General features: G+C 38.9%; 1 protein-coding gene and 1 pseudogene across 7 annotated transcripts in view; one reads left to right on the top strand and one right to left on the bottom strand.

Annotated features, from left to right (window-relative positions):
- Positions 1-1,052: 1,052 nt before the first annotated feature.
- Positions 1,053-10,522, bottom strand: LOC112837558 (cytochrome c oxidase assembly protein COX20, mitochondrial pseudogene; annotated as a pseudogene).
- Positions 10,523-10,664: 142 nt separating this feature from the next.
- CEP112 (centrosomal protein 112) overlaps positions 10,665-24,357 on the top strand; it is a 456,418-nt gene continuing 442,725 nt past the window's right edge. For 5 of the 7 annotated variants that reach the window (XM_025889895.2, XM_073883235.1, XM_025889894.2 and 2 more), the window contains exons 1-4: positions 10,665-10,804; positions 16,260-16,373; positions 19,172-19,362; positions 21,604-21,776. In XM_025889895.2, the coding sequence (XP_025745680.1) occupies positions 16,268-16,373; positions 19,172-19,362; positions 21,604-21,776 (470 nt within the window). In that variant the 5' untranslated portion in view covers positions 10,665-10,804; positions 16,260-16,267. Of the gene's footprint in view, positions 10,805-11,032; positions 11,188-15,017; positions 15,085-16,259; positions 16,374-19,171; positions 19,363-21,603; positions 21,777-24,357 lie in introns of those variants that run through there. The other 2 variants (XM_025889893.2, XM_073883233.1) reach the window with 2 other exon arrangements.

Raw genomic sequence — 24,357 nt, 5'->3', positions numbered from 1 at the left:
GAGAACTTTTAAGATCTGCTCCCTTAGCAACTTTCTAATATACTATACAGTGGAGTATTATTAAATATAATCACCATGCTACATGTTACATCCCCAGGACTTAGTTTATTTCACAACTGGATGTGTGTATTGTATTACTGGAAGTAAGTTTTGGCCACCTTTACCTATTTCACCTAGACTGTGTTTAGTTTTGCAAGAAACCACTAAACTGCCTTCCAAAGTGGCTGTACCATTTTGCTCACGCACCAGGAATGAATGAGAAGTCCTATTGCTCCACATCTTGTCAGCATTTGATGTTGACGGTGTTCTGGATTTTGGCCATTCTAATGGGTGTGCAGTGGTATCTCATTGTTTCGATTTGAATTTCTCTGATGTGGAGCATCTTTTCTTTTTTCTTTTTTTCTTCTCACATACATTATAAATATTTTTATTTTGATCATTCTTTTTAAAAAATTTTTTATTGTTATGTTAATCACCATACATTACATCATTAGTTTTGGATGTAGTGTTCCATGATTCATTGTTTGTGCATAACACCCAGTGCTCCACGCAGAACGTGCCCTCTTTAATACCCATCACCAGGCTAACCCATCGCCCCACCCCCTCCCCTCTAGAACCCTCAGTTTGTTTTTTCAGAGTCCATCGTCTCTCATGGTTGGTCTTCCCCTCTGATTTCCCCCCCTTTCATTCTTCCCCTCCTGCTATCTTCTTCTTCTTTTTTTTTTCTTAACATATATTGCATTATTTGTTTCAGAGGTACAGATCTGTGATTCAACAGTCTTGCACAATTCACAGTGCTCACCATAGCACATACCCTCCCCAATGTCCATCACTCAGCCACCCCCTCCCTCCCACCCCCAACCACTCCAGCAACCCTCAGTTTGTTTCCTGAGATTAAGAATGTGGAGCATCTCTTCATATGCTTATTTGCCATCCATATATCTGCTTTGGTGAGCTGTCTGTTAAAGCCATTGGCCCATTTTTTTTTTTTTTACAACCAACACATCTTTTATTTACTTGATTGAAAGTCTAATGGTACGTATGAGGTTTAACTGAGTTGCCCTCCATTTTATTCACACTGACTCCATGGAGTTGTATTCTCAAGCATGATTCCGCTCAACTGCTGCTCTTGCTGGGGCTTTGTTTTCTTTCGGGGTCAAGGTGGGTACTTTCATACAAAATCTTATTTTTAATTCCATCTCTGGCAATTCTTTCGTGGATTCTTAGCTTCGCATAATTATACCTGTAATGGAACCAGCATCCTAAAGTCACCAGGATAAATCCTCCTACTCCAACGTCACATGATCTTCTAATCCTACTAGTTAACAAAAAATGTCCAAGGCCAGCCACAACAGATCCTAATGAACCATACAGTGGTGAATCCCGTGCACAGGGAATGTTTTCAACATCTATAATTCCTAGGAGCTTAAAGGGCTTCCCCTTGGCGGGCTCGCCGGGCTCCGGCGCGGAAACCTTGGGATCTGGTGGGTGCCTGCCCCATTTTTTTTTTTTTTTTTTGAGGTGAGTTGCTTAGTGTTAAGTTTTAGCAGTTCTTTGTATATTTTGGATAACAATCTTTCCTCAGATACGTCTTTTGCAAACATTTTCTCCCAGTCTGTGGCTTGTCTTCTCATTCTTTTTGATAGTGTCTTTTGTGGAGCAGATTTAATGAAGTCCAGCTTATCAATGATTTATTTCATGGATCGTGTCTTTGGCATTGTATCTAAAAAAGGCATTGCCATACCCATCTAGATTTGCTTCTATGTTATCTTCTAGGAGTTTTATGGTTTTTAATTTTACATTTAGGTCTATGATCTATTTTAAGTTAATTTTTATGATGGATGTAAGGTCTGTGTTCTAGATTAATCTTTTTGCATATGGATGTCCAGTTGTTCTAGTACCATTTATTGAAAAGACTATCTTTGCTCCTTTGAATTGCTTTTGCTTCTTTATCAAATATCAGTGGACTGTATTCATGGTGGTCTATTTCTGGGCTCTCTGTTCTATTCCATTGTCCTATTTGTCTATTATTTTGCCAATACACACTTTCTTGATAACTGTAGCTTCATGCTTGTTGTTCGTAGCATCAGGTGTTCACAGTGCCAAAGGTTCCTTAGCCCAGCACTCCTATTTTAAACCTACAGTACCTCTCTACCTCCTATTCCCTTAACCTGCTCCACAAAGAAGCTCTTAGAACATGGTAGCTTTGGTGAGGATGGCCTTTTGCACCATTTTGTTCATTGGAAGGCATTTCAGGCTGCTGGATAGGATTGGATCCCTGAAAAATTAATCAGAATAGACTTTGAAGCTTAGGCCATAGTACCGAGTCTTCTAATTTGATGATATTTTTATAGAAAGAAAAATCTGCTACTGTGGCAATTTGGATTAGAAGGCCCCATCAGTAGAAACTGCCCAGTCGCAGCCCTCTATTTCATGATTTGGTGGTCCATTTAGTGACATAGGTAGATTCTCTTTCCCAAATGTTTTCCTTCTTAAAAGCTTAGGTCATCAGGTTGCCCAGCATTAAAATTCAGCTATCTTCTCCCCCGTAGGTGTGTGGTGATCTCTCCTGACAGCGGACAGACCAGGAAGTACTTCTTTCCTCCTCCCACAGGCAGTCAGATGGAGAAAGAGTGAAACTGGCTCAGGAGCTGGTTATCATCCTATATTTTAGCATGGCTGGATTTGTCTTCCCATGTTATGTGATAGTAAGTAACTAGCAACTGCAGACCCAACCAACGTTATAAGCGGCATATGGCCAAGGAGGACTTCTTTCAAGATGAGGAGGTCCCCGTCTGTGCCTCCCAACGATCAGCTTTCTTCTCTTGGACTGTGGCTGTTGAGCTTCTACATGCAAAGCTGTCCGTGTTTTAGCTTTTCTCTCACACTGTCCTATACATCTGCAAGAGGTTTAGAGCATAAAGATGAATTCTTTCATTTCTAAGGCATTGATCAATAATCTTTCAATATATAGGGTCTCATTTCTGAGGCCCCAAACTCAATAACAGATATTCATCGGTGAAATTTCCCATCTACCCAGAGGGTCATTCCCCACCTTAATCCCTAAGTGAAAGATTAAAAAGATACAAGAAACAGAGAAAGACGAAAATCGCCTGGGATGTGTGCAAGTGTGTGCACGAATGTGTGATGTACGTGTGCATATGAATGTGTGTGTGTGTGTGTGAATGTGAGATGTATGGGTTGACATGAACATGTGTGTGTTAGTGTGTGTGCAAATATGCCATGGACGCTTGTACACGAATGTGTGGGTGTGTGAAGGAAATAGTTCTTTGTGGGCGAATGCTGCCTCCTAGTGGCATCTATTACTTTTAAAAAGCGCTTGCAAAAACAGTTGGGAATGAAAAGATATCCAAGTCTCCTTGTATCAAGCATCGGGCAGTTTCCCACATATCTCACCTTCGTTAATTTTATTTTCCCAATTATGCCATAAGGAAGGTAAAGAAACTCAAGCTCAGGGAGGTTATGTCACTTTGTTGACCTGAGTCACAAAGCTAGTGACACTTATCCAAGTTTCAGAATTATGTCTTTTCTACCATTCTCACGCTGCTAATTTAGCTATGAATTTTCCCGGTGGCTTTGTCGAAATGATTGAAATCTAAAGTTAGAATTTCACAGCCTAGAGGGGGAGTGCTGAAACATTAGTGGAGAGATTTCTGTATAGGTGAGGCTATAAAGTACCCTGGCAAGTGGTTGCCAGTTTGTATGCACACTGGCTAGGGCATATGCATACTACTGAAGGGGAGAAGAGCCGTTTCTCTCTGTTGATAGCTCCAGTATGGATTGCCCAAGAGGGCAGGATAGAGCAAGCCACTGGGATAGGGATAGAATGTTGAGTGCAGCTTAGTTCCGGCATAGGGATGGAATCTAGCATCATTGTATTAAAGGTACTAACTCTTTTTCTTCCTTTTTTTATTAGTGAAGAAAAGGAAATATGCCTCACAATTCTGTTCCTGCTCTCTTTATACTGCATCTATTTTTTGTCCTATAATTTATATTTTATGACCTGAAAATAGGAAGTTCTGAATCATTTCCTATCCAATTTAAGGAATTTGCTGGCTGCAGGATTATCTTGGATATCTACCTCTAATGTGTTTACATAAGAGTAAATATTCTTGGTATTTATAAATTGCTTTCCATTTAGATAGCCGAGAGCCATTCATTTATTTCATTCTAATGATACAGACTATCTGGATAATGCAAAATGGTGAATCAACTGAAATTTGATTAGAGTATCAGCCCATGCTAATCCTGTGTACAGAGCCATTGCTGGTTTTGAAACAATAAATCAAAATATGGAAGTTATGTACATCATGTCAAATTCTAGAAAAATGGACAAAGGGCTAAAGAGACCCTTTGCAAATGAATAAAACGAAAAAAACTGATTGAGATTTTAAAAATATTTCAATGTTTCTAATAGTGGAAAACGCAAATTAAAGAGGATTGTTTTTATATACAGTTAGCACAGATTAGAAAAATTGTTAATGTGAGACAGCCACTCTCAGGGACCGTTGGGTGGGATTGCAAATTTATAAAACACTCCTAGAAAGCAATTTGACAGTACTGATCAAAAGCCTTAATTTTTTATGCCCATAGGAATATCTTTTATGGAGATAGCTGAAACTTCAACCAAGATGTACATATTAAAATATATTTATTGTAATATTATTTATAAGAGCCAAAAATTGCTAATAACTTACATAGCCAATCACAGGAGAATAATTAAGCAAATTTTGTTGCATTGAAATGATGGAGCAATAAGGAGACAGTAGAATAATTACACATGCACACTCACACACACACATACATGATTTGAGAAAATATATGCAATTATTAATAGTGGTTATTCTTTAATGATAGGATTACACATAACTTTTTATTTTCTTCTTGAAACCTTTCAGTGTCTGCCAATTTCCCTGTAATACCATTAAAATTTTATAATCTGATTAAAAAAACAATTCAAAAGTCTCAGTCTAGGAAGAACAGTTTAATTTCTCTTTACAGGAAACTCTTGATTATTATTATTTTTAAAGATTTTATTTATTTATTTGAGAGATTAGAGGAGAGAGAGAGTGTGAGCAGAGGCAGAGGCAGAGGCAGAAGGAGAAGCAGGCTCCCCGCTGAGCAAGGAGCCCAACATGAGACTGAATTCCAGGATCCTGGGATCATGACCTGAGCCAAAGGCAGATGCTTAAGCAACTGAGCCACCCAGGTTTCCCAACTTTTGGTTATTCTTTTTGTTTTTTTTTAGGTTTTATTTATTTATTTATTTATTTGACAGAGAGAGAGAGAGAGAGAGAGCACAAGCAGGGGAGTAACAGAGGGAGAGGGAGAAGCAGGCTCCCCGCTGAGCAAGGAGTCTGTTGTGGGACTTGATCCCAGGACTCTGGGATCCTGACCTGAGCCGAAGGCAGACACTCAAATGACTGAGCCCCCCAGGTGCCCCTATTACTCTTGATAGTAAGAGGGAATAACTGCCTGCTAATCCACTGCAGTGATCCAAGTTCACTAACATTTGTTCTTAGGTATTGTACTTTCTTTTCTATATGTTTATTATTCATAGTTCTTCAAATGACCGGATAAATTCACATTGAAGTTGTTGAAGCCCTTAGTCAAAAAAGTTTTAGGGAAGAAAAACAGAGTAAATTTCAAAATGTTGTGTCTGAGTCAATTTTTCCAAAAGAGTGCTGTTTTTGGAGAGATTTGAGGATATTTAGACAGTAAAATTGACAGAACTTAAAATACCTTTAATTGCTTCACCTAGAGAACTGCTGTCCACATTTGACTTGTAGTCTTACATATTTTCCTTTCTTTGTGTGTCTGGCAAGTATGTAAAATGGAATAATCATATTTTGTAACTCACGTTTTGTATTTATTAGTACAGACTTCTACTTTTGGTATGAATCTTTAGGGCAATTAAGGTATCAAAAGAATGCCTTTAGGAAATATGTAAGATTTACATGCATATAACTTCAAGTTAAGAGATGTAACTTACAGTAATCAGGTTTACATTTGAGTTTATAAGACAGGAAATTCAAATGACAGTGGCTTAAACAAAATGGAGGTCCAGGTCTGTGCTATAGTTACTATAATTTTATAGAGCAGGAGTTTAAAATACAGAGTTCATCAGATTTAATACAACAAAATGCAGGCCCAGTTCAAACTATGTATGAATAATTATTATCTTCCTAATTAGCAAAAGGTCACATTTTCCCATGTCTTACGTAGGGAATAATTGAATTCACATGGTTCAGTATTATCTAGACTAATCTCTCAGTTTTAAGTTTATATTTTGAAAAGAAACAGATAGCTTTCAACATGAGAAGTATAGCATAATCAACTTCCCACACAGGAAAGAAAAACAATTTAACAATTTACATTTTACGGTCATGTTTTTACTATCATGTTCATGCTCTATTATCAGCTGTGTTACCGTTGGATTTTTAAAAATTGAGGTAAAATGTTACTTGTTTTTATTTTTATTTATTTATTTATTTATTTAAAGATATCAAACTTCTTTCATTTAAAAATCATTTGCAGCTGATAGGAAATAATATGTATTTTTTGAAACAATATTTTCAATGGGAATAATGTTTCAATTTCAATACCTTTCTAAAGCCAAAGCTAAAACAAGGTTGAGTATATATTTTCATATCCTGACTTTATAATCATTATATAGTGTTTGCTTTATCTTCCCTCTATTCCCATTACATATTATATATATACCTTTAAGCCAGGTGACATAATCTGACTCCAAATGTGGTTATTTGGTGTTTGTCTTATTACCTCCTACTATATTTTTAAACGTTTGGAGGGTGGAAACTCATCTTTGTTCTCACAACTCCTGAAGCTTTGTTGAAGTTGGAACCATTTGCCGTACCTCCTTAGTCCCCTTCTCTGAGGAAGGAATCCCAATTCCTGTCCTTCAGCACAAAGGTGAGCTAATACAGTCATGTTTATACAGTGGGATGCCCCATCTCCTGACCACAGCTGATCTGATTAAGCATTCTTACTTGATTCAAATTAGACCAATCAGGTGCACTCTCCCAGAAAGAAATTTGGATACAGAAAAGTTAGTCTTCCGGGCCTCTTGAATGGAAGCTTTGTAAACTAGGAAGTTAAGGGTGGCCATGTTCTACCACAGGTGCGGAGAAAAGCACAAAAGACCCATCTGCCTTCATTCTTTGATTCAATAAATACTTATGGATTGTCTCTAAGTGGCAGGTACTCTGCAAGATGCTGGGTCTACAATGGTAAGCACAGCATATATGGTTCCTGTGCTTATGGGGCCTACAAACATTTGAAAAAGATTGTTAATATTAATTAATAATTGATTACAAATTTTGATAAATGCAATGGAGAAAAGGAACAAGGGGTTTTGAAAGAGAATAAGGGGTGGATTAAGAATCAATGAAGCCCAGATGCCTGGATGGCTCGGTTGGTTAAGCGGCTGCCTTTGGCCCGGGTCATGATCCCAGGGTCCTGGGATCGAGTCCCACATCGGGCTCCTTGCTCAGCAGGGAGCCTGCTTCTCCCTCTCTCTTCCTCTGCTTGTGCTCTCTCTGTCAAATAAATAAAATCTTAAAAAAAAAAAGAATCAATGAAGGCCTCTATGTGTAAGTGACCTTTAAGCTAAGGTGAAAAGCAAGGTATTAGAGCATTTCCTGGTAGAGGAAACATTTCCTAAAGATACATACTAGATGTTCAATGACACCTAGTAGCATTCAATAAATATATTTTGAGCTAAAAAATTATTATGCTTTATAAGATAACCAGACATAGAAGTCCTATTAATTGGTTGCCATAGGTGTTTGGCCATAAAAGGTTTACGTGAAACGGTATTTTTCAGGCCACATAAGCTTGGGGCTATACTGCAACAGTCACAAAAGAGTATTTATCTGATTTTACCCTTGAGGTCCCTGAATAGACTCTGATTCCAGCCATTTCTTCCCGAATATTAATGAAGGTCTCTAGGATGGGTCTCATGCATGCTCTGTATGTTACTAAACTACCATGCGCTGTGCATCATTTATTTCTAAGTGCATGTAGCTGTGAGCATGCTGTTATTCTCACTTCTTGTCTCTGATGCTTGATGAAGGCATCCCTGCTGCTGCTACTTTTTACTGATGCCCGCCCTGAGGTTGCTGGAGCCTACTGCTAGGGGCAATGTTGTCTGTACTGAGTGTGCTACCTTCAGAAATTATGTTCAGAAATGCTGGTTATGGCTTCCGTTCTGTGTTTAAATGGGTATAAAATCCACACACAGGAGTTCTTAACCTAGGCTCTATGGGTGAGCTTCAGGAATTCTGGAAACCCTTTGATTTTTATGCGTATTTTTGGGCATGGGCGCATTTGATGGTGGAGGAGTAAGGGAGGAGGGATATAACTTTTTAAGATTTTTGAAGGACGTTCCTTACCTCTAAAGATTAGGAATTACTCTGTTACAACAAGAGGAGGAGAGCTGGAAGCCATTCCAAGGCCAGTACTGTGCTTTATGGAGAATTGTCTTCTCCTTTAATGTTTGTATCATTACTGACCCAGACCTGCTCACCATCTCTTAGGATGAATTACTTCCTAGGGGTTCCTTAGTTCTCATGTAAGGAGATTCTTTACATTTTCCACCAGACCTCTCAATAAGATGTATAGGCTTGAATCCTAAGGTGAACAAAGCTTAGTCTCAAACTGGTATCCCAGCTTCATATTTATAACTTAAATAACACTAAAAACCTCCATGCATATCATAACAATATTTTTGTTTGCGTAAATATATGTGTATGTACCGTTGACTTTTGGACAACATGGGGATTAGGGTGGCCGAACTCCTGAACAGTTGAAAATCCATGTATAATTTTTGACTCTCCCAAAACTTAATTACTAAGAGCTAACTGTTGACCAGAAGCCTCACTGATAACATAAACAATCGATTAACACATATTTTGTATGTTACATGTATCATTTACTGTATTCTTACAATAAAGTAAGCTAGAGATAAGAAAATCATAAGGAAGAGAGAAAACATTAACAGGACTATACTACTGTATTTATGGAAAGAAAATTGGTGTACAAGTGGAACCATGCAGTTCCAACCCCTGTTGTTCAAGGGTCAATATACTATTTAAATGAAAAAAGTGACAGTCTTCTAGTTCTTAAAAGTGGAAAGGGAGATTTTCTTATCTTCTTATCTTCTTTCACTTAATTAGGGAAAATACTTAAGAAGTTTACTTTCTTAATTTTTTAACTATTACTTTTTACTTTCAGTCGTATTTTTCCTCTACAATTATTTCCTCTCAGATGAACTTGACTTTATTTTTTTCCCTTGACCCCTTTTTTCATCTTCCATTTTTTTGCTCATTCTTATTTAGACATCAGTTGTCAAAAATTCATTTCATGTTCTCCCTGCAATGTGGTTATATATTTTGAACTTCACTGAGTGGTCAAATTCCTGCAATTAATTGCTTGCATGGGTTTTGCATCCCTGAATCTCAGTGCAAGTGATCTGGATTACTGATCATTCTTTAGCTATAAACATGTTCAAATATGCTTTGGAAAACTAATTTCTAAAAGCATTTCATACCGTTTCCTTCCTTTAGCCTTCATAATTTGTCATGGAAACAATGAAGAACTGTTGGTGCTTAATTCTGGTGGGTTAGTTTGAAAAAGCACCTTGGAGAGAATACGACTTACCCTCTGGAAGCTTGAAAGTAACTAGTTACAAATGAATGAATCTTCTATTTTCTTTATGGAAAACTGAAAAGATGCTTCAAGCTGTGCTTATGTTAGATTTGGCATCACACTGAGTGTATTGCAGAGATACTGCCGAAGGAATCCTGTTGTGAAATTAGATGAAAAACAGTGGTAAACTGAATTTCATTTAAGTGAGTGTTTTTACGATTTAAATTTTGTCTCTGCCTGGTATTTAAATAAATATACTTCAGAGCTTTTCCAGAAATGTAATAGAAGACCAAAAAATATCACAACATAGCTACACAGACATGGAGACTGCCGTTGAGGTGGTTGAGACTTCCTGGGAGTAGCAAAATCACATTTTCCCACTTGATCTTGCTATTCTACACAGAATTGGTTAACAGAAAACCCTTTATTTTATTTCAGCATCTTCAGAATTTGGGGTCCAGTTTCTTTAGACCTCGGATAGTTGTGAATGCAAAAAAAAAAAAAAAAGAAACAAGCTAATGCTCATTTTCCCCGTTTAATCCGACCTCATTCACCTCTGGGTTGTGAGATACCAGGCAGTAAATTCTCACTTCTGTACACTCAATGACGTCTGTCCAAATGGGCACACCCTTCTGTGAACATCCTCCAGCGATTCCATTTTCTTTATCCTTGCCCTGTTTCTTCTCCACAACCCCCAAAGTGTTCACAAGCTACTCTCCTCGCTGGATGACCCAGGGTAGCAGTGTGCAGACAGCGGTCGGGGTTACCCTGGGAACCTCCGCCTGGGACCCAGCCAGCCTGGAGGCTGCGCTGCACCCGGGACCGTGGCCATGGCAACGGCGCAGCGCGCTCACCGCGACCCGGGGGGCGAGAAAACGAATACGGAAGTCCCGCCTCCGAATTGCCGGGAGCGTCGCCATGACAACGGCGTGGCGCGCAGGCCGCGACCGCCGGGGTGGGAAGGGGGCGGGGAATGAGAGCGCGGAAGTCCCCGCCCCTGGGCTGCTAGGGCGGCGGCGACCTCGGCGGCTCGCAAGGATTTGAAACCGTTTCTCTGTGGCGGCGGCGGCGGCGGCGGCGGCGGCGGTGGGGCGGCCGACCGGAAAGCTTGCATGTAGGGGCGCCAGGTTCTTGATTTTCCGAATTTCTCCGCCCCGCCCCTACACCCGGGTTCTCGAGTGGAATTTTGCGCGGGGCGGCTGCCGCCCCTCCCGTGCGGGCCCGTTCGGGGAGGGGCGTCGCCCCGCAGGCCTTGGGTCCGTTCGCAAGGCCTGTGGGGCGCGTGCCCCGCTGCGGGTTGAGGGTGGGGGGGGGCAGCGGAGGGCCCTGGGCGCGGACGGCCGCTCTTCCACTTGTGGGTGAAATCCAGTTCTGGCGCGGACGGGGAAAGTTCTGGGTAAAGTTTGCTGGCTGGATGGAGCTGGTCCACAGGACGCGGTCCCGAGATCCGACCGCAAGGGTGGCGGCCGGGGAGGAGAAATGTGTGTCCTGGACAAGGTAGGGAAGCGGCCGTGGCCTCGCGGGCTCGCAGGCCCCGCGCCCCGCGCCCGCCGCTCAGACAAGGGAAGTTCCTCCCAGGACAGGATGGGCGACCCCGGAGTTAGGGCAGGCCCGGTGTGCTGGCTCCCGTGTGGGCGGCTGTCTCGACGCCCGAGCGCTCGGGAAGGCCTGGCCCAGCACCGCGGCATGCGTGCGGGAGCCACCGAGTGTCCCCGCGTTCAGTGTTCGGAGAACTACAGACACAACTACAGACGAACAGCTTTTATTCTGATCCTTGTGTGGCTGCTTTATTATTTGTCCTTTATATTCAAAGATGGGTAAAAATAAGGTAGAAAAGGCGAGCGGAAATGACAGGAGCCCCTGCATAGTGGTCAGGCTGCAGCCTGGAGTGCACGACGGTGGCACACAGTGTCCAGGCCCAGCTACCCCTTTCCCTGGGACTGACTCTAGGGCAGTTACTTAACTCCGCTAAGCCTCGACTTCCTCCTCTGGGAAATGGCCATGAAATAGTAGTGCCTGTCTCCCACCGTGATGACTGGGAAATGTTTGTAAAGCACACAGCATGCTCCTGGCACCATCAGGGAAGGCCCAATCAGTGCTCTGGTAACTGTCCAGGCATCACGTGCACCTGTAAAACTTTCTGATTTACCGTGGGGCGTATTTCAAATTTTCTGGAATCACTCACCATACATTTAAAATACGGTTTGAGCAAAATTGATTTTTGCAACTTCTAGGAATACGTTTATTGTGTTTGGCAGGGGGCATGATGTATGTGAGGAGGCTTTTCTCCCCAGGTCTTTTAATATCTGTGGCTTCTGCTTTGCTGCCTCCTGTGACGGCTAAGCACCGTGAGTAGGCCTTAGCCCCTTTGATAGGTGTCCACATATAAATAGGTTTAAAAAAAGGCAGTGCCAGTGAGTTAAATAGAAGACGTGATCAAATATAGATTATAACTATAAGCAAGAGTTACCCAATTGAGTTCTTTTTTTTACTTTTGAAGTAGTTTATGTGATTAGTAGGCACACGAGACATAAGATACAGTTTTAAGTAGTGGTAAAACTGATTAGCTGGAACGAAGTAGATATAGTTTGTTTATAAGATGTAATTTGTGTAGCAAGAATTCCTTGAAGGTTTAAAATGGTAATTTAATTTTTTCCTTTCTGCTTTCCTTAATTTTGTTGGAGAATAAATAAGGAATAAGGAGATGCAGATTTTTAGCTTTTACCCAATGTCACATTGACCCTTTGTTGTGTTTTTAAAAAAAGTGTATTCCACTTTTTGTGTGTGTCATTATAGCAATTCCAGTTGCCTTTCTACTTTTCAGAATATGTCTTTATTAGTTGGAGATATTGCTGACGTTTATGTAAATGGCCAAGAAGTCAGGTATAATGGGTCTGAGAGCTAGGGATTTCAGAATTTTAATCTGAGCTCTGTGCTTAATTTATGACTTTGAGGGAGTCTTTTCAACTGTTGAGTTTCAGTTTTCCCTAACATTAAACGTTAACATCTTCCGTGTGTGTCAAAGGATTTACTGTGAATTAGTGCTTCTTAGAAATCTTTTTGTTTTAGCTTTATCTATGGGTGCTCTCAGGTAAATGTTTGAGCACATGGGCAGGATGCACTGTTTAAGACTGGGAGTACTCCTAGGCTAGAGCTGTGCTTAACATTCTGAGTTTGGGAGTTTCCATTTGTCTTTTCATCCATTTGAATAGTTGCTTCTTAGATTTATGGTCTAATATCCTGCAGTGGTATCATAGCCCTCCATCACCAAGTACGCAACAGGTGTAATTATATAGGAATGCAGTTAGTTATTGTAGGAATGCAAACCAACCAACCAAACACCCCTAAGCCAACTAACCAATCAGAAAATGGATTTAAATAAAATTTGACTTAACCAAGTCTTATATTTGAAAATACGTTTCTTCTACTGTGATGCAGAAGGTAGGATGACCAGTTAGGGTAAATAGAATTAAGGCCATATACTATTTCTATTCTAGAAGATCTATTTGGTACTCAGAACAGAATCTTCTAAAAAATGATTAGTCTCACGTTAAAGTGGGACATTATTCTCTTTTGTTAGCATTTATTTACGAATCAATTCTTTGGCTTCTAATAACGTGCCACATAATGTGCCAGGTACCCACCACGATGTGTAAGTCATGGGCCCTGCCTTCCAGGAACATCTCACAGATGGTGGAAGACATGTAAATAATACACAAGATGTGTACAAAAAATAATAGCACGGTGAATGCTGCTGCACAGGTGTGAGCAGGGCACCCTGAGAACGGAACACAGGAGTCTAGGCCGAGCCGGGCAGGCTTTCCTCAGAAGTCCCATTTGAGCTGCGTTTAGCTGACTGCAGGCAGAGGGAACCGCCTGTGGAGAGGATGTGGAAACATGTCCGGGCTTGGAGTGTTGCTGGAATGGCGCAGAGGTCACTGGCAGAGACGCGGCCCTTGGCGGGTGGACGTATTAGGCAGCAGGTATGTAGGGAGAGGTGAGAGATGGGCTCCAAATGCAAAGGCACTCGTAAGCCTAACCGTGGCTTTAGATAGTATCTTGACGTAGTAGGTGGTCCAGAGAGATTTTTAAATAGAGAGTGATATGCTTAGCTTTGCACTTAGGGAACCTACTCTGGTACCAGGGACTGAAGTAGGGAAACCAGACAGTGGAGAGGCAGGCTGTTGCTGGAGGGCAGGGGAGTGGTGGGAAGGGCTTTCTCTGAGACAGTGGCAGTGAGAAGCCAGACCCTGGCAGGATCTGAGACATTCCCGAGTATTTGTTGATATATTGGCTTCAGAGGGGGCTAGAGAATGGGAACAGTGGAGGGGCTGGAGGCCGCAGGGATGGAGAGTTTGAACCCGCGAGGAGGTGACTGATACTGGCATTAGAGAGGACACTTAATGCTTCGGGTACAGAAACAAAGGAGGTAAGGAGGTATTCTGTTCTCCTAGAGGTAAGTTGAGAGGTGGAGGGAAGAGCATTTTGGGGTGTCATCACCTGACTATTATTTTTCCCATGAAGCAGGAGGTAAGATTTTTTAAAACTGAGAATGAGGGGAGGCAAGAGCAGTTTGAGGGGCGTTAAGATGTCTGGCGGAAGCTTAGAAGCTTCTTTGTGGAGGAGGAACTAGTGAAGGACACCTGAGGGTTCAGGTGAGGTGGGAAGCTGACTGCAGGCAGCGCCATTTTTCTCCAGCGGACCCTTTGTGAGGGAATGAAGGAGGGCATCGCAGGAGCGCAGTCTTACTGAGGGAAGTGTATGTATTTTTAGCTTAAGGAAGTTCGTCAAAACCTGTTGATTTTTGGGATTCACCTTCTTATAGGTAGTGTTTTTCTTGCTAATTTGGAAGAGATGTGAGGGCTAATATTTTAAGTTTTTTGAGGGGAGTTAAACATTTTGAATTTACATACAGTTAAAAATCACTTTTTTAGTATACAATTTATTGAACCTTTACACATGTATTGAATAGGATCTTATAACCTATACGAATGGTATATAGAACAATTTCCGGTACTTCCCTTGTGCCCCTGCTTTGCATTCAGACTGTCCCCCAGCTGCTAAGCCCTGTGAACCACTGATCTGTTCTCTATACTCACACCGTTTGCCTTTTCTAGAATGTCATATAAATGGATAGCTAGAGTATGTAGCCCTTTGAAAATGGTTTCTTTCACTCAGGGTAATATATTTGAAGTTTATCCATGGCCTGTATGTCAGTAGTTCATTGCTTTCTGTTGCTGAGCACTCCTTCATTGTGTGGATACACCATAGTTTGTTTATTCCCTAGGTGAGGGACATTTGGATTGTTTCCTGTGTTTGGTGATTACCTGAGAAAAAACTGCTACAAGCCTTATATTCAGGTTTTTGTGTAATTATAGACTTTGTTTCACTTGAGTAAGTACCTAAGAGTGGGATTTCTGGGTCATATATGGTAAGGGTATGTGGACTGTGTAAGAAACTGATAAATTGTTTTCTAGGGTGGCTGTGCCATTTTGCATTCCTCCCAGCAGTTCGTGAGTGTTCTTTTTCTGTGTTCTCACCAGCATTTGGTAGTATTTGGTATTTTTTATTTTAGCTGTCCTAATAGGTATAGTGAGATCTCATTGTGATTTTAATTTGCATTTCCCTAATGATTAATGACATTGAGCATCTTTTCATTTGTTTAGTTGTCATTAGCATATTTTCTTTGGCAAAGGACTCTTTTTTTTTTTCTATTTATTTTTGTTGGTTGGTTTTCTTATGGTTGAGTTTTGAGAGTTCTTTATATGTTCTTCATATAAATCCTTAATGAGATATATGATTTACAAATATTTTCTCCCAGTCTGTGGCTTATCTTTTCAATCCCTTAATGGAGTCCTTTGCAGAGCAGTTTTTATTTTGGTGAAGGTCAATATAATAGTTTTTGTTTTATGGGGAGTGCTTTTGGTGTCATATCTAAGAAATTCTTGTCTAATCCAAGGTCATGAAGATTTTCTCCTATGTTTTCTTCTAAGAGTATTATAGTTTTAAATTTTACACCTTTAGGTCTTTGATTTTTTTGAGTCAATTTTTGCATACAGTGTAAGGTTTGGGTTGAAGTTTATTTATTTATTTTGCATATGGATGCCCAATTGTTACAGTGTATTTGTTGTAAAACCTGTCATTTCTCCATAAATTGCACCTTTGTCAAATACCAGCTGTCCATACTTGCATCGGTCAATTTCTGAACTCTAGTCTGCTCCATGTCTGCGTGTCTTATCCTCACCAATACCACATTGTCTTGATTACTTAGTTTGATAGCACATCTTAAGATCAGGTAATTGAGTTCTCCAATTTTGGTTTTCTTTTTTTTTTCAGAATTGTTTTTGCTATTCTAGTTCCTTTACATTTCTATATAAATTTTAGAACCGGCTTGTGCATATCTACAAAGAATACTGCTGGAATTTTGACTAGAATTGCAATATATCTATAGATCAATTTGGGGATATATAACACTATTTAACACTAAGAGTTTTCCTTGACCTCTTTCATTAGAGTTGCGTAGTTCTCAGCAGACAGATCTTAATATTTTAATTTTAAATCTTTTACAGACTGAGTTATGGAAATAGGAAGTGAAGAAGAAAAATGGGAGAAGCTGGATGCAGAATTTGATCACTTTGTGGTAGATATGAAGCCCTTCGTTCTAAAATTACCCCATAGGTCAGGTAAGATTATGTTTGGAAACTAGATTCTTAAGATTAATTTTTTTCTTTATATTATTTTTTCAAACCAGTGAACTATCACAGTGAAAAGAAAGCTTAATTTCTTCCTTTCTTCTTTTTTTTTCTTGGTTAAAAATTTATTAGAGAGAGAGAGTGTGTGTGTGAGCAAGGGGAAGGGGAGAGGGAGAGAGAGAATCTCAAGCAGACTCCTTGCTGAGCACAGAGCCCAACCCAGAGCTCCATCTCACCACCCTGAGATCATGACCTGAGTTGAAACCAAGAGTTGGGATGCTCAACCTACTGAGCCACCCAGGCGCCCCCCAAAGCTAAATTTCTTTAAGCACAGTTTCATCTTAAGCTGATGTAGAATTGTTTGCTTTGAGCTATTCAAGGGTAAATAGAAATTTAGTGGTAGTATCCTAGTAAACTGTGGAAAGATCTTACTGTGATACTAGTCTCAGACATCAAGAGCTTAAAGCCCATGGATCTCCAACGTTAGCTACAACTGTTTCTTCCTGCATCTCTTTCCTCCCTGAAGTGCTTCCTCTTTCAGGAGCCTGCTATCTATCTGTTCTCTGACAGTTTTATTTATCAAAGCAGAAAAAAAATCTATTGGTCTTATATGCTTATTGGTTGACTGAATGAAATCAATTGTGAATGAGTTTTTCTTTTTATCTTGTCTGCAATTCCTGGCCTGTTTAATAATGGGATGAGAGTCTTTGTATCAAGTCAAAGACTTTTCAGATAATTTAAGGCATCAGAGAACAATTGAAAAGAGTTTGGTGGGGGGGCCAGGATGATTCTTTAAGCCCTGGTAAGCTGTAAAGATAAATCTGATTTGGTGGTGGGGAGTGGGGCCAAGAAACTCTGGCTTTTACCCAAGTTTTGTCCAAGTTCCCTGTTTCCCTGAGGTGTCTAAGTGAACTCCATATTCAAAATGAGAAACCAACTCCATATTAGATATTTGTTCCAGGGAGCTGCTGCACTGGGAAAAGGGAGAGTAGCGTATGAGTTATGCATTCTGTGGTCACCCACTATTCTGGGGCTGCAGCCTTTCTTAGTCAGGATGGCTTGGCATGGTCTTCCTTCCAAGCTTCTTTTTCTACTCTCTCCTCTCGCCTCATGAGACTGTAACCTCCTCTTTCTCCCTCTGCTAGTCTTCAAGATGTATATTTCATGTCCTGTGGCTCATTCATGATAATTTGTATTGTTAGTATATTATTTCATTAATTGTATTTCTATTTAATGATATCTATACCGTGCTCTCTTCTGATATTTACTACCTTTTTCTTTTTTTGTCTTAGATCTGCTGATTAGGACAAATTTGCATTAAAGTTTCTCATTATAAATGTATTTGAAAAAAACTATCCTCATATTTCATTTTCTTTTAAAAATGGATGTTAGGTACATAGAATTGGATTAATTGTAATCTTTGGTTCATGGCTTATTTTCAGTATGGGTATATCCTGCCCTTTTATTTAATTAATTCATAGTGAATGTTCCAGAACTCACTTCGCAATCAAGAGCCTGAACAATGATGATAATTTATATCTTCTTATAGCTAAATGCTTCTTCTGATAATGGCTCTCCCCAGTATTTTAAGTAGAGTAATGAATTCTTTTCATGAACTAAATTGTACTAAGTTCTGGCCATTAGGATATTATATAGATTTGTTTGCTGCAAGGCTTATAGAAGATACATAGTTTGAAAAAAGTGTTTTCTTAAGTTTATCTGTTTCACTTTTTTTGCCCTCAAAGTACATGCGATAGTTGATGAAGTTTGCTTTGTGATTATATAATTTTCAAAGCTAAAAATACAAAAGTTCTTTAAAGGTTAGCCCTCATACCTGTAGTGATAAATCTGGTATGAAAGTGGTAAATCCGGCCCTAGCAATTTTTGTAGGTAAAACAATAAATGAATATGACCTTTAGAAACTAAGAGATTAAAGCAGACTTACGATTTATGTTAGCTATATAATCCTCAAATTGAGTTAGACTGATAAAAGATTAATTCAAAATAGTTTTCATGAGACCTAAAACCAATTCTGTGTCATGGTCAGATGAGGTAGTCAATAGGTCATTATATGCGGATTAAACTACTGTATTTTAAGGTAGTTTTTAAGGGGATAATTATTTTGCTAAATTACATGTTAGTAGCCCTCAATTATTTTTAGAGAGGTTAAAAGAAAGCCCTAAATTAATCAACTACAAATCTGAAATTTATCAGCTTAGTAAATAAAATATTTGAGATCTAATTTTAGGTTAAGTTTAAAATGCTTAAATAAGATTGCATTTCAGCTCTCCTTTGGTTTGTATGATTAGAATTATAGACAGATTTTTCAACACAGCTAAAATTATCTTAGAGATGTTTTTATAGCAAAATTTTATCTCAGAAATTATTTGATAGTGATCCAGCAATTTTATTTTTGAGAAAATATTTCTTTGCATTTGTCGTGCCTGATCGATCACTAATTAACTGAAAAAGTTAAACTTTTCAGGGGTTGGCGAACTGTAGCCTCCCAGGGCCAAACTCAGCCTGCTGCCTTTTCTGTAAAGTTTTATTAGGAAATACTGATGCCCACTTGATCACACGTGGTGTGTGGCTGCTTTCCTCTTATGGTGGTGGCACCGAGTCGTCGTGTCACAGACCGGCTAGCCGCAAAGCCTAAAATGATGACGGCCTGGCACTTTACAGACAGCGTTCACCAGGCCCCTGCTCTAGACCAAAGCAGATGTTCTATAGGTCTTCACTGTTTTATTTTCTGAAAAATCAAGTTTCTAATGGTTCTTATGTATTTCTAGAACGGCAGAGGTGTGCACTTTGGATCAGAAAACTGTGTGAGCCTTCAGGAACAGGTGCAGGAGTAATGGGCAGGAAGAATCGGAACCTGTATGCAAAACTGTTACTGCACATGCTGAAGCGAGGAGTGCTTGAAGGCCCCTTTACACACCGACCTGAACCAGGGACACTGAAAAGCTTACCTTCGTACATGGTAGGTGTCATTGACCAAAAGGTGTCTTAGCTTCATTTCTTTAAAAATGTCAACTCATCATCGCAGTTGGGAATGGTTATATTATTAAGTTATAAGTCCTGGGTAATATAAGAGTTAAAACTGTTTTTTTTCCTTCCTAATTTTTTTCCACTTTGAATAGAAATCAGATATTGGTCTTATGGGGATTCTGTGTATTGATTTAGCCATCCCACAATATTTTACTGTATTTCTGAAAAAGTGAAAGTAAATTCTTTTATATTGAACCTCAGTTTCCCACTAGTTTTCACTGGATAACGTTAACCATAGTTTATGTATATCAGTGAATTCTGGTTTATTAAACTCTTTCATATACATTATTTAATAATTCATGAGAGGTTGGATTGAGTGACTTCTAAAGTTCCTTTCTACTCTAATAAAATGATAGTAAGTTGGAGTTTATACTTCATTTAATTTCACTATCAAAATCAGCTGTTACAAAGGTAGTTATAATTATGTTTGATTGGTGAATTGCCACTGTCTTGATCTTTGTAACCATGAAATATGCCTTGGTTTTTGTGGTGTTTGAATACTTGAGAAATCCGACTGGAGTACTTGGTATTGGTAGTTGCTATTAGGATATTTATGTATTTAAAAAAAATAACTTTGGTTAACTTAAACCAAAATGCAGTGAAGAGGCACACTGCACACGGATGATAATTTTGTCCAAGGCAGAGATGCCAGACGTTGTAATGCTGTTGGCAATTGTATGTTAAAGTCGAGCCGTATATTTTGCTTCACATCAGTGGTCTTCGGGGCAGTAGTCACCTGACATATTCGATTGAACCTTGCAGTGACTATCTCATAAAACTGCTGTGCATGTCTGACTTGGGATCGAGGGTCATGTGTCACTTCTCTCTAGAGAGCACCCCTCTTGAGGATTCTTTGGGTGGGATTCGGAGAATTGTTGCCGAAGTTTCCGGTTAATGCAGAGTTTTCTTCAGAAGTGTGTCAAGAAGCTCTGCTCACTTGAAAAACAATTAGTGGGCTCCTGCCATTCTTTTTAAAGACTAAAGGTAGAACATTGTCTGAAACACATTCAGATGTTGAGATATGGGTGTGTTGCATCATGTTTTCCCATTCATACTCATTTCACAGAATCATAGGAAAGGCTTGCTTTCACAAATAATAACAATGAGAAGGCCCAGGGACTCATCTTGGATTTTCTGGTTAGTTTATGGCATGGCCAGAACTAAATTCCAGGTCTTCACCTCTGTTGTTCCTCCTTTACCTTATCAAGGGATTCCTAATTTCTGTTTCTGATTTTTGTGGATTGTGGTTTCTCTGCCCGCTGATTTTGTGTGTCTGTGCAGAGTAATTATTGATCACAGAAAGAAATAGAGCACATGATTTAAAAAGAATTTTTCTGTTTATCTTTTTTTTTTTTAAATTGGGCATTTCTAGTATTCCATTTCATCTTCACTATCAGTTTGCTAGCTGTATCTCTCCTTTTTAGTAGTTGCCTTAGGGCTTACAAATTGCATCTTTAATTTATGGCAGTTTACCTTCGAAAGTATTATACCAGTTTATGAATTATGGCAGAAACTTATAACATTTCCTCTCCTGTTCTTTGTGCTGTAAGTTTTCATTCATTTCACTCCTACGTGTATTTTTTTATTATTTTTTATTTTAATTCTAGTATAGTTAAATTACAGCATTATATTAGTTTCAGATACACAATATAGTGATTCAACAATTCTACCCATCACTTGGTGCTCATCGTGATACGTGTGCTCTTAATCCCCATCACCAATTTCACCCATCCCCTACCCACCTGCCCTCTGATAACTAACAGTTTGTTCTCTATAGTTAAGGGTCTGTTTTTTGTTCTTTTTTTTTTTTTTTTTGGTTTGCCTCCTTTTTTCTTTGTTCGTTTTGTTTCTTAAATTCCACATATGAGTGAAATCATGGGTCCATTTATCTTTTTATAAAGCTATATTTTTTTATAATACAAATAATTATCAGATTTATCTGTTATGTAATTTTTATCATTTATCAGATTTCTTATATAGCAAAGCATAACTAAAATTTAAAATGTTATCCATTTTATGTATCTTAATATTTCATAATTCATTATGCATTTTTTATGTAATTGAATTTGAGTATTTGAAAGGCTGTTACCAGACTTGAAACTTAGTGGAAATTTTAACTATTTCATTATAGTACATTTTGAAAGAATAATTTTTCTAATTTTTAAAAAATCAGTCCATCTATTTTGATGAACCAAATCCAGCACGAGCAAAAGGTTCAAGCCCGGAAGGATTACCAGACTGGGTAATGGGTGAACTGGGGAGCAGTGAACACAGATTAAATGAATCATGGAAGCTTTCTTCCGGAGAAGATTACTCTTTGGTGCAGTCACCAACTGATGTACACAGGTATGCTATGAAAATGGGATTTAAACGTGATTCATCATTTAACCTGTCTTCAGATCTGGTTCATATGTTGTTTTTCCTTGTGGGCTTTTTTTAATGGTAAGTAGGTTGGTTTACTTTATAATTTCATTAAAGTTGAGGGCTGTCAAGGGATGTCAGGTAGGAAAAATAACAGTTTTGCTTTAATATTTACGATATATTCAAGATTCTGTTACTTTTTTTTTTTTTAAAGACTTATTTATCCATTTGACAGAGCGACAGTGAGAGAGGGAACACAAGCAGGGGGAGTGGGAGAGGGAGAAGCAGGCTTCCTGCTGAGCAGGGAGCCCGATGTGGGACTCAATCCCAGGACCTTGGGATCATGACCTGAGCCGAAGGCAGACGCTTAATGACTGAGCCACCCAGGCGCCCCAAGATTCTGTTATAGTTTTAACCACTTTTTGGGTATCTGTTAAATATATATATATATCCCATTACTTGGAAGGTAGTGTCTGAGAACCTTTAAGTAACTTCTTTGTTTTCCTTCATGATAAGCATGAATTAAGAACATTATTAATGACTTCAACAAAATATAACATCCTGCATATTCTTCTTGAAGCTTATGCTTGAATTTCTCTTCTTTTTCTCTCGTTGAACAATATTTGTTTTGATTTAATAAAATAATGAATGTAAAGGTAAACCTCATTCAGTTGTGTTTTCTCACTAAAGCACCAAACTTAAATAGGATTTTTAGTGCAAATAAAAATAAACTTAAGCTTTTCAAATACACAAAAAGATTATTATTGTTGTAGTATAACTTTTGGCCTTTAGGAGGAATAGATTTACATTGGGCTTTTATCAAATTTTGAATTTAACTTTCATCGTTTTCTGAAATGTTACAATATTGGACAGTAGCAATTGACATGGACCATATTTTGTACTTCACTCCTCACCATTCGCTTGCTAGTTTTAATTTTTTGGAATTTGATTTGGTTAACAGTGTAATCTTTTTTACTATAATTTTTTTGGTTTATTCCTTAATCAGATAGAGAAATGTTATTAGTAATTTGAAATGTCTTCATGGTTGATGTAGTCTGGTTATAGGTTTTTCAGACCTCAGGTATTATGATGGAAAAGAGCAGAGAGATGAACATAATGCAAGAGATCCAGTCCACGTGAATGAAATTTTTTTTATTAGAAAGGGGAAACGGAGAGGCAAAAAAGGAAGAGGTGGTAGAATTAAGGATATGTTCAGAAGATTAAAGAGAAGTGAATAGAAGAGTCAATAGCAGGTGGTGTTAGATACTTATTTTTTGCAGTCACGGGAGATTTAAAAATAGAGGTGTTGTGGAATTTTTGTTAGCTTTATAGCAGCTAAATGGAGGTGTAAAGAGATTGTGGTCTGCATACAAAGAAAAACACAATTCTTGGTTAGGTGTTTGCCAAAACATTTCTTGAGTGTCCAACTAAAAGCTGTATTCCTTTCTAGGTAATGAATATGGAGATTATGGTATAAAGGTGAACTAGTTTCCCATGTCTTGGAGCTGAGCAGAGGTTGGAAACTGGTGATCTTGGACTGAATGAATCATGTGGATAGATTTGTTTTGTTTGACTTATATAGTGTCTTTAAAGATTTTTGAATGAGTTATTAAAAATTAATAATTGGGGAATTTCATATAAACACCTAATTTTTTTGGACTGTTTAAAAAACTGGAGACCCAGCTGTTTTTGCAGAAGACAGCCATAGATTGGGGATAAGTAATACTTGGTTACTCTCCTAATGCAGCATGCCTTCACTATTTGCTGCTCATTTTTGACACTAATTTTGAGGTCGGTTGCATCTCTTGTTGAGTATGAGCTTTTTTTCCCTTTTAAGAAGAAGGGTTGAGAGGTGAAAGAAGTGTTTCTATTCACATTTTTACATTCTGTCACAAGTGGAAAGAAGAAAGGTAGATGGAGAGGGATCATATGACTCAAAAAGAGGAGAGAGACTGCATCTTTGTATAAGTGAAGACTACCCCTACATCTGGCAGCATAATCACTCAGTTGTTACCCAGATCCTACAGACACTGGATTTTTTTTTTAAATTTAATTTTATTATCTTATGTAAATCAGCATATAATACATCATTAGTTTTTGATGTGGTGATCCACGATCCATTGTTTTCATATAACACCCAGTGCTCCATGCAGTATGTTGCCCCCCTTAATACCCATCACCGGGCTAACCCATCCCCCCTCCCCCCTCCCCTGTAAAACCTGCAGTTTGTTTCTCAGAGTCCACAGTCTCTCATGGTTCCTCTCTCCCTCCAATTCCCCCCCCTTCATTTTTCCCTTCCTTCTCCTAATGTCCTCCATGTTGTTCCTTATGTTCCACAAATAAGTGACACCATATGATAATTGACTTTCTCTGCTTGACTTATTTCACTTAGCATCATCTCCTCCAGTCCCATCCATGTTGATGTAAAAGTTGGGTATTCATCCTTTCTGATGGCTGAGTAATATTCCATTGTATGTATGGACCACATCTTCTTTATCCATCCATCTGTTGAAGGGCCTCTCGGCTCTTTCCAGTTTGGCTATTGCGGACATTGCTGCTATGAACA

Source organism: Callorhinus ursinus, unplaced genomic scaffold (genome assembly GCF_003265705.2).
Source record: "Callorhinus ursinus isolate GAN/ISIS: 27379988/994484 unplaced genomic scaffold, GSC_fseal_2.0 scaffold50, whole genome shotgun sequence".
Lineage (NCBI taxonomy): Eukaryota > Metazoa > Chordata > Mammalia > Carnivora > Otariidae > Callorhinus > Callorhinus ursinus.
This window is presented reverse-complemented; position numbering and strand designations above follow the sequence as displayed.